This window comes from Scyliorhinus torazame, chromosome 13, assembly GCF_047496885.1.
Source record: "Scyliorhinus torazame isolate Kashiwa2021f chromosome 13, sScyTor2.1, whole genome shotgun sequence".
NCBI classification, from domain to species: Eukaryota; Metazoa; Chordata; class Chondrichthyes; order Carcharhiniformes; family Scyliorhinidae; genus Scyliorhinus; species Scyliorhinus torazame.
In genome coordinates, this window is record NC_092719.1 from 89,752,004 (window position 1) to 89,767,420 (window position 15,417).

At 47.9% G+C, this 15,417-nt stretch overlaps 1 protein-coding gene across 2 annotated transcripts in view; it reads left to right on the forward strand.

The window, feature by feature from the left end:
• Positions 1-489: 489 nt before the first annotated feature.
• Positions 490-15,417, forward strand: part of LOC140388182 (solute carrier family 25 member 3-like) — a 44,026-nt gene continuing 29,098 nt past the window's right edge. The window contains exons 1-2 of one of the 2 annotated variants that reach the window (XM_072471944.1): positions 490-726; positions 1,218-1,348. In XM_072471944.1, coding sequence (XP_072328045.1) covers positions 549-726; positions 1,218-1,348 — 309 coding nt within the window. In that variant the 5' untranslated portion in view covers positions 490-548. Of the gene's footprint in view, positions 727-1,217; positions 1,349-1,546; positions 1,672-15,417 lie in introns of both variants that reach the window. The other variant, XM_072471945.1, reaches the window with a different exon arrangement.

Consider the following 15,417-nt stretch of genomic DNA (forward strand, 5'->3'; position numbering starts at 1 on the left):
CTCTGACTCTGGGATGTCTCTGAATCTGGGATGTCTCTGAATCTGGGAGCTCTCTGACTATGGGATGTGTCTGAATCTGGGATGTCACTGAATCTGGGATGTCTCTGACACTGGGATGTGTCTGACTCTGGGATCTCTCTGACTCTGGGATGTCTCTGACTGTGGGATGACTCTGACACTGGGATCTCTCTGACTCTGTGAGCTCTCTGAATCTGGGATGTATGTCTCTGAATCTGAGTTATCACTGAATCTGGGATGTCTCTGACTCTTGGAATGGCTGACTCTGGGGTGTCTCTGAATCGGGGACGTCTGGCGCTGGGTTGTCTCTGCAACCTGAAACTCCAAAACCACTGCGGCTGCGCTAACGGTTATCTCCACCCACCTTTTCTGCAGGGTCACGTGCTCTCTTCATGCAGCCAATCAGCGCCTGACCCTGGGTTGCGCGTCACGAAGACGTGTTGAAGGACGCATTAATTAGCTGAGGTCGCGCGCCCTCAGATTCTGCCATTTTCTCTGCGGATCCCGGAGGTGCTGTTGGAGGGGCCGCCATGTTCTCCTCGGGCCTGCTGAGTGTCGCTGCTGCAAATCCCTTCAGCTCGCCCTGTTTCCAGCTACTCCCCGATACCGGGGCCGCTCACACGGCACAGTCCTCAGCCTCGAGCCGTCTGACGGCACCTCCAGCTCCCCGTCGTTTCGCTGCTGCCGCCGCCGCCCCTGTGGGGAAAGGTAAGGCGGAGAGGGGACAGCGAGGCCTTCGTGCTGGGGATGAGCGGGCCCGGGCTGCCCTTGGCCGATGACCTCTGGGGTTTGCCGCCTCCATCCTCTCCATGCCCCTCCTCATTCAGGGGCATAGATAGACAGGAATAAACTGTTCCCTTCGGAGAGGATGTGAGGAAGAACAAATTCACCCAGAGCGCGTCTGCAACCTGTTGCCTGGAGACCCTCATAACATTTAATAAGTATTTAGATCAGCGTTTGTGATGCCCAGGCAAACAAAACGATGAGACAAATGCTGGAAAATGGGACTAGGACGATGGTTGATGACCAGCACTCAACTGATGGGGCTTTCTTTCTCCTTTAAAACACCTATTACTCTGACTCTAATCTCTTTATCTTCTCCACACCTATCCCAGCTCTCCCATCTATTCTCCTTCCTGCTCTGGCTCTCGATCTCTTCCCCTGACTTCTCTGTTCTCATACTCTCATTTCCCACACAGAGCAGGAAGAGAATAGCTGTGAATATGGCTCTGCTCGCTTCTATGCCCTGTGTGGCCTGGGCGGGATCCTCAGCTGTGGCACCACACACACTGCTGTGGTACCTTTGGACCTGGTGAAGTGCAGAATTCAGGTTTGTTGTATGCAGCATGGTCACTCGCTAGCACAGAGGATGAGGTACTGGAGTGCCCAGCTTGGCTGATTTTGAACATCGGGTTTAGGGGCTCCCCTGGAACCTGAGCATCTTTACTATGGCAGGAATCCATGCCCCCTGTGTGTTGCATGTCGAGCCAACTAACTGCATGGTGTGTCTTTTTTATTGCAACTGCAGAGGAATACAGCTGTGAATATGGCTCCCCCAAGTTTTATGCTTTGTGTGGCTTTGGAGGTATCCTGAGTTGTGGTCTAACACACACTATTGTTGTGCCCTTGGATCTGGTGAAGTGTCGCATTCAGGTGTGTATTTAATTTTAATATGAGCTGTACTTGTGAATGAGGTTTTAGACCAGGAAGCCTATCTTTCTAGAGAAGTTATTTTGTAACCATTTTGTTCCTAAAATAACCGAACCGGTTGATGAGATTTTTGGAAACATTGTGCTAATTTAATTATAAGAATGATGGTTTGTTAAATTGCAGGTTGTTGTTGAATGACATTATCACTTATGTCAATCAAATAAATTTATGTTTTTGTCAATCAAATAATTCTTGTAATTTTTAATTTCTGCACTACCTTGACTAGCTGCATAAAGTTATGCCGTATGTTGCTCTTTTTAATGAGTGGGATACTATCCCACCAGCGTCACCAATAATGTTGCCAATTCTGGGGTATCTACTTTAGTCAGATATTAGTCTGACCGTTATTAATTAGGATATTGCTTTCAGAGTCGCCGGGTATCAAATGATACCACCACAAGGTTCAACCGGATATCGATCACAGACCCAACAACCAGTTAGTTCAAGTACAATAATAGTTTATTTACACAAGATTAACTCACGCAATGTAAAACACTACAAATAAATTATACCTAACACTACAACAACCTTACTTAACTTCAGACACCCGGCCTTCGTTCTGATCTGGAGTGGCTGGGTCTGGAGAAGTAACTTTGGTTCTGCTGGGCTCATTAGTTTGGTGGCGGTTGTTGATCTTGAACTTGCTTCTGGTCATGCTGCAGTTGGCTTCAGGCCCAAAAGAGATCGAACATATGGCAGTGTCTCTATCCTTTGGGGGTTTTGCGCTCTTTTGGGCAATCCTTGGCTTTGGACACAATAATTCGGCAGGCTTTCATTACTGCCTTCGATTTGAGCCAATAAAGGGGCAGGTGCCTTGATGGCTGGGCGTGTCCTGAGCGGTCATTGACCTTGGCTGTTTGGGCTTCCTGGGTGAAGGGAGTGGCGCCGATGTGTCTGTATCTGATACCCGAGTACAAGTCTTTTGTCCTGGGGAAATGGGCCATTAGAATGTAAATTGGCTGGGGGGGGTTTTCGATAGTGTCTGGTTCTCTAGTGGCAAATATACACTTAAGCTCCGAGTTTGTCTGGATCCTGCATTGGCCACATTTCCCTTGATTCTTTGCCCGTGGCCATATTTCCCTTTGTGAGTGGCCATCCCAGATGGCTACAAGTAGGTCTTGTGTTCTGCCATTTTTGTTGACCTTGCTATTTCATTTTCATACTTCCCCCTCTTCTGACTGACTAGTTACATAAGAACGAGGAACAGGAGTAGGCCATCTGGCCCCTCGAGCCTGCTCCGCCGGTTAATGAGATCATGGCTGATCTTTGTGGACTCAGCTCCACTCTCCGGCCCGTACACCATATCCCCGAATCCCTTTATTCTTTAGAAAGGTATCTATCTTTTTCTTAAAAACGTTTAAAGACGAAGCCTCAACTGCTTCACTGGGCAAGGAATTCCAGAGATTCACAACCCTTTGGGTGAAGAGGTTCCTCCTACACTCCGTCCTAAATCTACTTCCCCTTATTTTGAGGCTATGCCCCCTAGTTCTGCTTTCCCTGACCAGTGGAAACAACCTGCCCGCATCTATCCTATCTATTCCCTTCATAATTTTATATGTTTCAATAAGATCCCCCCCCCGCATTCTTCTAAACTCCAATGAGTACAGTCCCAGTCTACTCAACCTCTCGTCATAATCTAATCCCCTCAACTCTGGGATCAACCTAGTGAATCTCCTCTGCACTCCCTCCAGTGCCAATATGTCCTTTCTCAGGTAAGGAGACCAAAACTGAACACACTACTCCAGATGTGGCCTCACCAACACCTTATACAATTGCAGCATAACCTCCCTAGTCTTGAACTCCATCCCTCTAGCAATGAAAGACAAAACTCGATTAGCCTTCTTAATCACCTGTTGCACCTGCACACCAACTTTTTACGACTCGTGCACCAGCACACCCAGGTCCCTCTGCACAGCAGCATGTTTTAACATCGTACCGTTTAATTAATAATCCATTTTGCTGCTGTTCCTCCCAAAATGGATAGCCTCACACTTGGCAACATTGAATTCAATCTGCCAGACCCTAGCCCATTCACCTAACCTATCCAAATCCTTCTGCAGACTTCCGGTATCCTCTGCACATTTTGCTTTACCACTCCTCTTAGTGTCGTCTGCAAACTTTGACACATTGCACTTGGTCCCCAACTCCAAATCGTCTATGTAAATTGTGAACAACTGTGGGCCTAACACTAATCCTTGAGGGGCCCCACTATTTACAGGTTGCCAACCAGAGAAACACCCACTTATCCCCACTCTCTGCTTTCTGTTAGTTAACCAATGCTCCACCCATGCTACCACTTTACCCTCAATACCCATCTTTGGTTTATGCAGCAACCTTTTGTGTGGCACCTTGTCAAAAGCTTTCAGGAAATCCAGGTATACCACATCCATTGGCTCCCCGTTATCTACTGCACTGGTAACGTCCTCAAAAAATTCTACCAAATTAGTCAGACACGACCTACCCTTTGTGAACCCATGCTGCGACAATTTCCCTCCAGGTGCCCCGCTATTTCCTCCTTAATGATAGATTCCAGCATTGTCCCTACAACCGAAGTTAAGCTTACCGGCCTATAATTACCCGCTTTCTGCCGACCTTTTTTAAACAGTGGTGTCACGTTTGCTACTTTCCAATCCTCTGGGACCACCCCAGAGTCTAGTGAATTTTGATAAATTATCACTAGTGCGTTTACAATTTCCCTAGCCATCTCTTTTAACACTCTGGGATGCATCCCATCAGGGCCAGGAGACTTGTCTACCTTTAGCCCCATTAGCTTGCCCAATACTGCCTCCTTAGTGATTACAATCATCTCAAGGTCCTCACCTATTTCCATCAGTCACTGGCATGTTATTTGTGTCACACGTGAAGACTGACCCAAAAAACCTGTTCAGCTCCTCAGCCATTTCCCCGTCTCCTATTATTAAATCTCCCTTCTCATTTTCCAAAGGACCAATATTTACCTTAGCCACTCTTTTTTCTTATATATTTGTAGAAGCTTTTACTATCTGCTTTTATGTTCTGAGCCAGTTTACTTTCATAGTCTACCTTACTCTTCTTTATAGCTTTTTTAGTAGCTTTCTGTTGTCCCCTAAAGACTTCCCAGTCCTCTAGTCTCCCACTAAATTTTGCCACTTTGTATGTTTTTTCCTTCAATTTGATACTCTCCCTCACCTCCTTAGATATCCACGGTCGATTTTTCCCCTTTCTACTGTCTTTCTTTTTTGTCGGTATGAACCTTTCCTGAACACTCTGAAAGATCGCTCGGAAGGTTCTCCACTGTTCCTCAACTGCTTCACCATGAAGTCTTTGCTCCCAGTCTACCTTAGCTAGTTCTTCTCTCATCCCATTGTAATCGCCTTTGTTTAAGCACAAAACACTAGTGTTTGATTTTACCTTGTCATCCTCCAACTGTATTTTAAACTCCACCATATTGTGGTCGCTCCTTCCAAGAGGATCCCGAACTATGAGACCATTAATCAATCCTCCCTCATTACACAGGACCAGATCTAGGACCGCTTGTTCCCTTGTAGGTTCCATTACATACTGTTCCAGGAAATTATCCCGGGCACATTCTATAAACTCCTCCTCGAGGCTGCCTTTACCAACCTGGTTAAACCAATCGATATGCAGATTAAAATCTCCCATGATAACCGCTGTACCATTTCTACATGCATCGGTTATTTCTTTGCTTATTGCCTGCCCTACCATCCTGTTAGTATTTGGTGGCCTATAGACTACTCCTATCAGTGACCTTTTCGCCTTACTATTCCTGATTTCCACCAAATTGATTCAACCTTGTCCTCCATAGCACCAATATCATCCCTTACTATTGCCCGGATGCCATCCTGAAACAACAAAGCTACACCACCGCCCTTACCGTCCATTCTATCCTTTCGTATAGTCTGATACCCTTGGATATTTAACTCCCAGTCGTGGCCATCTTTTAACCATGTTTCAGTAATGGCCACTAAATCATAGTCATTCACGATGATTTGCGCCATCAACTCATTTACCTTATTTCGTATACTACGAGCATTCAGGTAAAGTACACTCATGCTGTTTTTTATGTCTTTGTTATGAATCCTAACACCTTGATCAGTAACTTTTCGCAATTTATTTTTCCTCTTACCCTTTCTCCTAATTTTCCTTGTCTTTGAACCCATATCTCTACATAATACCTGTCACGTAACCTGCTGCCTTGATCTCCATTAACCATTATACTGTCCATAGCTTTACACTTCCCTTCCCCCCAACTTGCTAGTTTAAAGTCCTTGTGACCAACCTATTTATCCTATTCGCTAGAACGCTGATCCCAGAATGGTTCAGGTGAAGACCGTCCCAACGGTACAGGTCCCTCCTGCCCCAGTACTGATGCCAATGCCCCATGAAATGGAATCCCTCTTTCTTGCACCACTCCTTTAGCCACGTGTTAACTTCTCTAATTTTCTCAACCCTATGCCAATTGGCACGTGGCTCGGGTAGTAATCCAGAGATTATAACCCTGGAGGACCTGTTCTTTAATTTAGTCCCTAGTGTTTGATAATCCCCAAACAGGTCCTCTTTCCTAGTCTTACCTATGTTGTTAGTCCCAACGTGGACCACAACAACTGGATCCTCCCCCTCCCTCTCCAAAATCCTTTCAAGCCGATCAGAGATGTCCCTCACCCTGGCACCAGGCAGGCAACATACCATGCGGGACTCTCGATCTGGCTTACCAAGGATGCCATCAATCCCCCTAATTATAGAATCCCCCACAACTACCACTTGTCTTTTTGCTCCCCCCTCTTGAATGGCTTCCTGTACCACGGTGCAGTGGTCAGTCAACGCATCCTCCCTACAGCCCTCTTCCTCATCCACACCGGGAGCAAGTACCTCATACCTGTTGGACAAGGTCTAGGGCTGAGGCTCCTAAACTCGGGATCCCCCTACCTACCTCCCTTGCAGTCACGCCACTCTGTCCCTGACCACTGTCCAAATTAACAGTACTTGCGTCCAGTGGTTTGTCAAAGACAAAGCTTTTCCTTTGGTTAAAATGTATTTTTTACCTGGAAACTGAGTGGAATACTGAGTGAGTGGAGGCTTTACATAGGTGTCTGCAGGTCACCTTGCATTGAATTTATTAAGAATGAACTTGGTGTGGCCCGAGGTCATTTGCTGGTGTTAAATTAGAGCCGAATGCGCATTTTGTCCGCAGCAAGACCCCACAGTCTGTAATTGATGATGACCTATATGACCGTGACTTAAGAAGATGATTGATTGCTGGAGAAATCCCCTGCCCCCAAGCTAGTTGAAAAATAACAGCCCACCTGCAAAGACTTTAACATCTTATTCCAATCATCGGATACAGCAGACGGTCTCTTTTTGAAAACTATTTTATTGAGGTATATTTACAACCACAAAACCAACCAACAGGGTTGCCAGTAACCAAATCCACTAAATATCTACCACCTCCACCATTTCAGCTCCTCGACCTCTCCATTTTATCCCCCCCACTGATGACATCTTAAATGTTCTCAAAGAAGTCGATAAATGTCTGCCACGTCCGGGCAAAATCCTCCACCGACCCCCTCAAGGCGAATTTTATCTTTTCCAGCCTAAAGAAACTGCCAGGTCACTCACCCACGCTCCTGAGTTCAGGGGCTCCAAGTCCCTCCAGTCTAAAAAGATCCGTCTCTGGGCTATCAGGGAGGTAAAGGAGGTATTGGACTCCCGGGCCTTCTGACACTTCAAAGATCACCACTTCTCAACCTTCAATTTCAAAACTTCCAAGATAACTTCAATAAACCCCTGCCAGAATCCCCCAAGCTTCGAACATGCCCAATACATGTGGACATGATGGGCTCCCTCACAATCCATCAACTCCTTGTAGATTTCTGAAACTTTACCTCCCCTACCCCTGTTCTTGACTCCACCTTGACTTTCAGTCCCTGAGGTGGCAGGCAGGAAAGGACAGTACCTGCTTCCGGTCAAAATCCCTCACCTGCAAATACTGGAATCCATTCCCGACGGACAACCCAAATTCCTCCACTAACCCCTCCCAAGAGATGAGGAGACATTTCTTCACCGAAAGAGTGCTGAGCCTGTGGAATTCATTGCCACAGGAAGTAGTTGATGCTAAAACATTGAATATATTCAAGAGGTGGCTAGATATAGCACTTGGGAGAATTAGGAGAAAGCAGGATTAGGCTTTTGAGTTGGATGATCAGCCATGATCGTGATTAATGGTGGAGCAGGCTTGAAAGGCCAAATGGCCGCCTCCTGCTCCTATCTTCTATGTATATGTATACAGTTCCTTATAATAAATCCCCATTCACCCACCAGGTCCAAGACCATATTCCCTCTGTTGCTCTTTTTAGCCTTAGTTTATTAGCTCTGATTATGTCACCTTTGCTCACAAGTCGCCAGGTATCTTTCTGATACCGCCACGTGGTTCAAGCTCGAGTTATGATTAATAAGTCAGCACACCGCTTAGTAAGATTGAAATCAACGGTCATTTATTATGTACAGCAATCAATACTTAAACAATAATCCCACTATCTATATCAAAACCTGCCAATACTTAACTTTAGGAGATGGCCCACCAGGTCAGGGAAACAAATGGTTTATCGAATTGGATCTGGCCTGCGAGATTCAAAAGGCTGATACGGGTCGATGGCTAGGAATCTCTATCGGGTAGCGATCGCTGGAGTCAGACTTACTGTTTCTGGTCGATGTTCTTGCGAAGGTTGCGAGCAGGTGAAGAAGGGAGAGAGAGAGAGCGATCTGAACTTGGCCCCTCAATTTATAGGGCCCAGGGGCTTCCCGCCTCTCGGGGCGGCCCTTGACCCTGAGTCCCAAGTGATTGGACTTGTTCCCAATCACTGGGTTCGATATGCTCCAATAATGGGGCGATTCCTTTATCGGGGGGGGTGGTCGTTCACCTGTCTTTGTTTCGGCCACTGCAGGCGCCGAAAGGACTGGCCCGGCATTCAATTGCTAATATGTTGCAATTGTTCCTGGGGATAGCCGATTAAACTGCAGATGTCTGTGTTGATGTGCTGCTAATAGTCTTGGGTATCGATCTGGGCCGACTTCCCCAGATCCGAATACGCTATTCTGTCTGCAGCTGTCCGTTTGTGTCCTGTTGGCTGCTTTTCCCATCAGCCTTTTCAGTTAGCCATTTTAAATCGGGTTTTGGCCAAATTAATATGGAATCAGCCATTTTAGGTGGCTACACCTCCCCTATCCTTCACTTTTCCAATCTACCTATCTGCCTACTGCTTTCTCAATTGATGTGCCAACATCCTAATTGCCTTTTCTCGTATTCATAGACCACGCCTTTAGCTGTCCTCATCTGTGGATATCAGCCCAAATTCCATCTGGAATTTCTGCCGTTCCCTCAACAACCCTGACTCTGGGGCCTCCGAATATCTCCTATCCACCTGCAAAATCTCATCCACTAACCTCGCCAGCTGACTGCTCTGTCTTATCTCTGTTTGTATTGAAATAAACTCTTTCCACCCCCACCACCCCCAAAAAAAGCCCCCACTACTACTACAGGGAATCCCTGTCCAGGTTTGTGCTCACTCACTGAGGCCCTGATCTGGGTGGTGTGTTCTTCTGTAGGGGGTTGTATGGTTTCTTGATGTTGTCCAATGGACAACTGATCTGCATCGGGGCAGAGTACTTTGGAGTCCATGTCCAGAGAGGATAGAAGTGCAGATGAGCCACGTCTGGGAGAACTCTTGGGTCGCAGGAGAGGGCACTGAATCTGCCAAATGCTTGGCGACACGTGGTTTTTGAAGTGGAGCTGCTGGCGGGGGAGGGGTGTGGTGGTGGGTTGGGGAAGCATCGCCGTTAATGTATCTGCTTCCGCATCTAGGAACTCATCACCCTATGTGCATGTTTATTAAAAAAAAAACTGCCTTGCAAATACCTCTGAACTTTGTCCAACGGACCTTAAACCTATGCCTGATGTCTGACCCCTCCACCCTTGGAAACAGTGCCATTCTATCCATGCCCCTCATAATCTTGAGTAGTTATCCCAAACTCTTAATTTATGTCTCCCTTGCTCCTTCAGCTGTTCTCCAAGAAAGAATATGACTTTCTTTTTTAAAAAAAATATTTTTATTGGGGTATTTGCAAGTTTTTATGATAACAATAGCAGCGACATGAACATGGTACAATAAGCATTTTGACCCCCATCCCAATCTTCACACCCCCCAACAATAAAACAACAGTCTGGCCCTCATCTGACATTTTAATTTTACCCGGGAAAGTCGACAACCCGCTGCCATCTCTGGGTGAACCCTACCATTGACTGTCTTAAGGCGAACATTATTTTCTCGACGGAGAAACCCAGCCAGGTCACTAACCCAGGTCTCTGCCATCGGGGGCTTCGAGTTCCTCCACATTAATAAGATCCTTCTCCGGGCTAGCAGGGAGGCAAGACATCCGCCTCTTTCACCCCCTGAAATCCCGGCTCTTCTGACACTCCCAAGATCGCCACCTCTGGACGCGGCACCACCCGTGTTTTGAGTACCGTGGACATTGCCTTAGCGAAACCCTGCCAAAACCCCCTCAGCTTCAGGCATGCCCAAAACATGTGGACATGATTTGCTGGGCTTCCTGCGCACCTCGCATACCTGTCCTCTACCCCAAAAAACTTGCTCATCCAGGCCACCATCATGTGTGCCCAGTGGACTACCTTGAATTGTATCAGGCTAAGCCTGGCACCTGATGAGGATGTGTTAATCCTGCTTAGGGCATCTGACCACAGACCTGCCTCTATCTCTCCTAGCTCGTCTTCCCACTTGCCCTTAAGCTCCTCCACTGGAGTTTCCTCCTATTCCAAAAGTTCCTCGTAAATATCTGATATCATCCCCTCTCCCACCCAGGTACTGGAGACTACTCTGCTGTATCCCCCGATGCGGCAGCAGTGGGAAAGCTGGAACCTTCCTTCTCAAGAAGTCTTGCACCTGCAGATACCTAAACACATTCCCTTCTGGCCTTTCAAATTTATCCTCCAAGGCTTTCAAGCTGGGGAAGCTCCTGTCCATAAACATATTCTAATTCCTGCCCTTCGCCATCTCCGGAACCCACCATCCAGCCTACCCGGTACAATCCAATGATTATTATAAATCGGGGTCCAAATAGATGCTCCCTCCGCGCTCCTGTATCTCCTCCACTGCGCCCAGATTCTCAGAGCCACCACCGGAGTATTGGGCCGGCGAGAACGGGAGAGGTGCTGTTATCAGTGCTCCCAAACTTGTATCTTTACATGACGCCGTCTCCATCCGCACCCACACCGACCCCTCCCCCACTACCCACTAATTAATCATGGCAAGATTAGCCGGTTTCAGATTTCTGGATAATTGGGGCTCATTCTGGGGTTGGTGGGACCTCTACAAACAAGATGGTCTACACCTGGATCAGAGGGATACCTAATATCTTGCGGGGGGGGGGGGGGGGGGGGATTTGCTAATGTTCTTTGGGAGGGTTTAAACTAGTTCAGGGGATTGGGAACCTGAATTGTAGCTCCAGTATACAGGAGGTTGAGTGTAGTGAGGTCATGAATGAGGTTTCAAAGTTGCAGAAGTGTGCAGGCAGGGAGGTGGTTTAAAGTGTGTCTTCTTCAATGCCAGTAGCATCCGGAATAAGGTGGGTGAACTTGCGGCATAGGTTGGTACATGGGACTTTGATGTTGTGGCCATTTCGGAGACATGGATAGAGCAGGGACAGGAATGGTTGTTGCAGGTGCCAGGGTTTAGATATTTCAGTAAGCTCAGGGAAGGTGGTAAAAGAGGGGGGGGTGGCATTGTTAGTCAAGGACAGTATTACGGTGGCAGAAAGGACGTTTGATGAGGACTCGTCTACTGAGGTAGTATGGGCTGAGGTTTGAAACAGGAAAGGAGAGGTCACCCTGTTAGGGATTTTCTGTAGGCCTCTGAAAAGTTTGTCCAATGTGTGCAGGAGGGTTTCCTGACACAGTATGTAGATAGGCCAACGAGGCCGTATTGGATTTGGTACTGGGTAATAAACCAGGACCGGTGTTAAATTTGGAGGTAGGTGAGAACTTCGGTGATAGTGACCACAATTCGATTACGTTTACTTTAGTGATGGAAAGGGATAGGTATATACCACAGGGCAAGAGTTATATCTGGGGGAAGGCAATTATGATGCAATGAGGCAAGACTTGGGATATATCGGATGGAGAGGAAAACTGCAGGGGATGGGCACAATGGAAAGGTGGAGCTTGTTCAAGGAACAGCTACTGCGTGCCCTTGATAAGTATGTACCTGTCAGGCAGCCCAAACTCCAGCTGTAACCTCCGCCGCTCCCTCAGTAGCCCTGCGTCCGGGGCCTCCGAGTATCTCCTGTCCAAATGGAGTATCTCCTCAACTAACCTAACCCTCTCAGCCCGTTCCACCTTTTCTCTGTGGGCCCGTATCAAGATGACCATGACCACTGCCTTCAAAGCTTCCCAAACCGTTGCTGCAGATATCTACCCCGTATCACTTGTTTCCAGGTAGTTTTGGGTGGACGTGTTCGCCCACTCACAGTTCGATTCATCCACTCACAACCCCACATCCAGCCTCCATAGCGGGCGTTATCCTCTCTCCAAACTAACCCCTCGATCCACCCAATGTGGGGCATGATCCGACACTGCGATTGTCGAGTACTCGTATCCATCACCCCCCCCCCCCCCCCCCCCCCGCCCGGTATTAGAGCCCTGCTTAGAATAAAAAAGTCGATGCGAGAGTATACCTTGTGGACACCGGAGAAAAAAGAAAACTCCTTCGCTCTTGGCCATGCAAACCTCAATGGGTCCACTCGCCCTCCTCTCTTCCTTCCCCCCCCCCCATTTGTTCCATAAACCCCTTCAATTCCTTTGCCACGGCTGGCACCCTCCCTGACCTGGATTTTGACTGGTCCAATTCCGGATCAATGACTGTCAAAATCTCTCCTCTTCTCCCCCCCCCCCCCCCCCCCCCAATGATTAAGTTGTGTGACTCTTAAGTCTGGGGTCTTGCCTCACATCTGCCTCATAAGTTAAAAGCTCCACATCGGCCCCATTCGGAGAATTTGACATTTTCTTTTTTTTTTAATAAACATTTTATTGAGGTATTTTTGGTTTTACAACTACAACAAAATAAACATGACTCTATAAACATAGTGCAAAAGCTGTCTTCTTCCCTTACAGGCCCCACCTTTATTAACCCCCTACTCTAAGCTAAACTAACCCCCCCCCCCCCCCCCCCAGCTGACGATTAATTTTCCACAAAGAAGTCGACGAACGGTTGCCACCTCCGGCCGAACCCTAACTTTGACTCTCTCTCATGGCGAACTTGATTTTCTCCAAACAGAGAAAGCTAGCCATGTCAGATACCAGGGGCGCGATTCTCCACTCCCACGCTGGTTGGGAGAATGGCCTGGGCCGCCAAAATTTCCGGCGACCCCCCCCCCCCCCACGATTCTCCCAAGCAGCGGGAACGGCTCCCTTCTCCCACCCACCCTCTGGAAACTACCATGTCCTGTATCCCCCTTGGTGGTAGGAGTGAGAAGGTTGAAAACTGTCTACGTAGGAAGTCCCGCACCTGCAGGTACCTGAATTTGTTTCCCCTCGCCAATCCAAACTTCTCCTCCAGCGCCCTCAAACTCAGAAAAATCCCTTCTATAAACATATCCCCCATCCTCTCAATCCCTGCTCTCTGCCATCTCCGAAAGCCCCCCGTCCATACTTCCTGGGGCAAACCAGTGATTATTGCAGATTGAACACCAAACCGATGTTCCCACATGTTTCCTCCATTGCCCCCAGACTCTTAGGGTTGCCACCACCCCGGGGCTGGTGGAGTACCGTGCCGGCGGGAACGGCAGAGGCGTCATTACCAATGCCCCAAAACTGGTGCCTTTGCTTGAAGCCGCCTCCACACACTCCCATGCCGACCCTCTCCCCACCACCCACTTCCTGATCATGGCTATATTCATCGCCCAGTAGCAGTTACTAAAGTTTGGCAGCGCCAGCCTGCCCTCTCCCCGGCTCCGCTCAAGCGTCACCTTCCTTACTCGCGGGGTCTTGCCCACCCAGACAAACCCAGTGATCACTTTGTTGACCCGTTTAAAAAAGGCCGCGGAATAAAGATGGGAAGACACTGAAACACAAACAGGAATCTCGGGAAGACGTCATCTTCACTGTCTGCACCCTCCCAGCTAGTGTTATGGGTCCGGGTTTACAGAACCCCAAAGTATTTCATGGAGTTCAACCGACCCACGACGTGTAATAGAAGATTGTGGTGTGGGAAGCACACTGCGTACTGTCCAGGTGTGATACAGCAGAAATGGACAAGTGGTTTTTAAAACAAAACAATATTTATTCTATGAGCTCAAGTTAACCCTTTTAAAACAAACATTAAATATCTTAACACCCATTACTTCAATGATAACCCCAAAAGACTACAACACTAAATAATCCTTCAAGCTGTTCCTTTGAACATCCAAAGACTTCAAACCTTCAAAAAGCAGAGCACATTAGGTCACATTGAAATATATTTATAGTCTTTGGATTGCAGAAATCAACAGACCAGCTCTGTGTTTCTTCATGCTGCTCACAGCAAAACACACACTCCCAGCTGCCTTCTCAAACTGAAACTCAAAAAGCAGAAGTGAGCTCGGCTCCCCCCCCCGCCCTCTGACATCACTTCAGTAATATGATCAGCTCAATTTCTTAAAGGTACATTGCTTAAACATCCATTTCTTAAAGGTACCCTCACATGACACTAGTGACAACGGGAGCGCATCCCACCTCCGAAAATCATCCTTCATTTGGTCTACTAGTCGGGCCAGATTTAGTTTGTGCAGCCGTTCCCATTCCTGCGCCACTTGGATGTCTCGATACATAAAGCTCCCCCCTACTACTCTAAATGGCAGCTCCCCCAATTGCCTCTCCTGTCCCCTCGTCTGGATTGCAAACATCTCATTTTTCCCCATATTTTGTTTATACCCTGAAAACCGGCCAAATTCCCCAGAATCCTCAGGATTTCTTCCATCCCCTCTATTGGGTCCGATACATACAGGAGCAGGTTGTCTGCGTAAAGTGAGTCTGTGCTCTCCCTTTAAGCTCTCAATGCAATTGCCAGTGGCTCTATGGCTAACGCGAACAACAGTGGGCAGAGGGGGCATCCCTGTCTCGTCCCCCGATGCAGCCTAAAATAGTCCGATGTTGTCTTATTTGTCCGTACGTTCGCTATACAGCAACCTGACCCAGTCAATAAAGCCCCGCCCAAATCTGAACCAACCCAGCACCTCCCACAGATAATCCCATTCTACCTGATCAAAAGACTTTTCTGCATCCATTGCGACCACTACCTCCACCTCCCTACCTTCCGGGTATAAGATATTGGTGGTATAACATATTGGCCACCAACCGCCTTCCCTTAACAAACCTGTCTGGTCCTCCCCAATAACGTGCGGAACACAATTTGGCATCCACATTCAACAGGGATATCGGCCTCTAGGACCCACACAGCTCCGGGTTCTTGTCCCGCTTCAGGATGAGCGAAACCGTGGCCTGTGACGTCGTTGGGGGAAGCACCCCATTCTCCTTTGCCTCATTGAACATCCTCATCAACACCGGTCCCAATATCTCAGAGAATGTTTTATAGAACTCTGGGTACCCATCCCGCCCTGGGGCTTTACCCGGCTGCATTGCCTTCA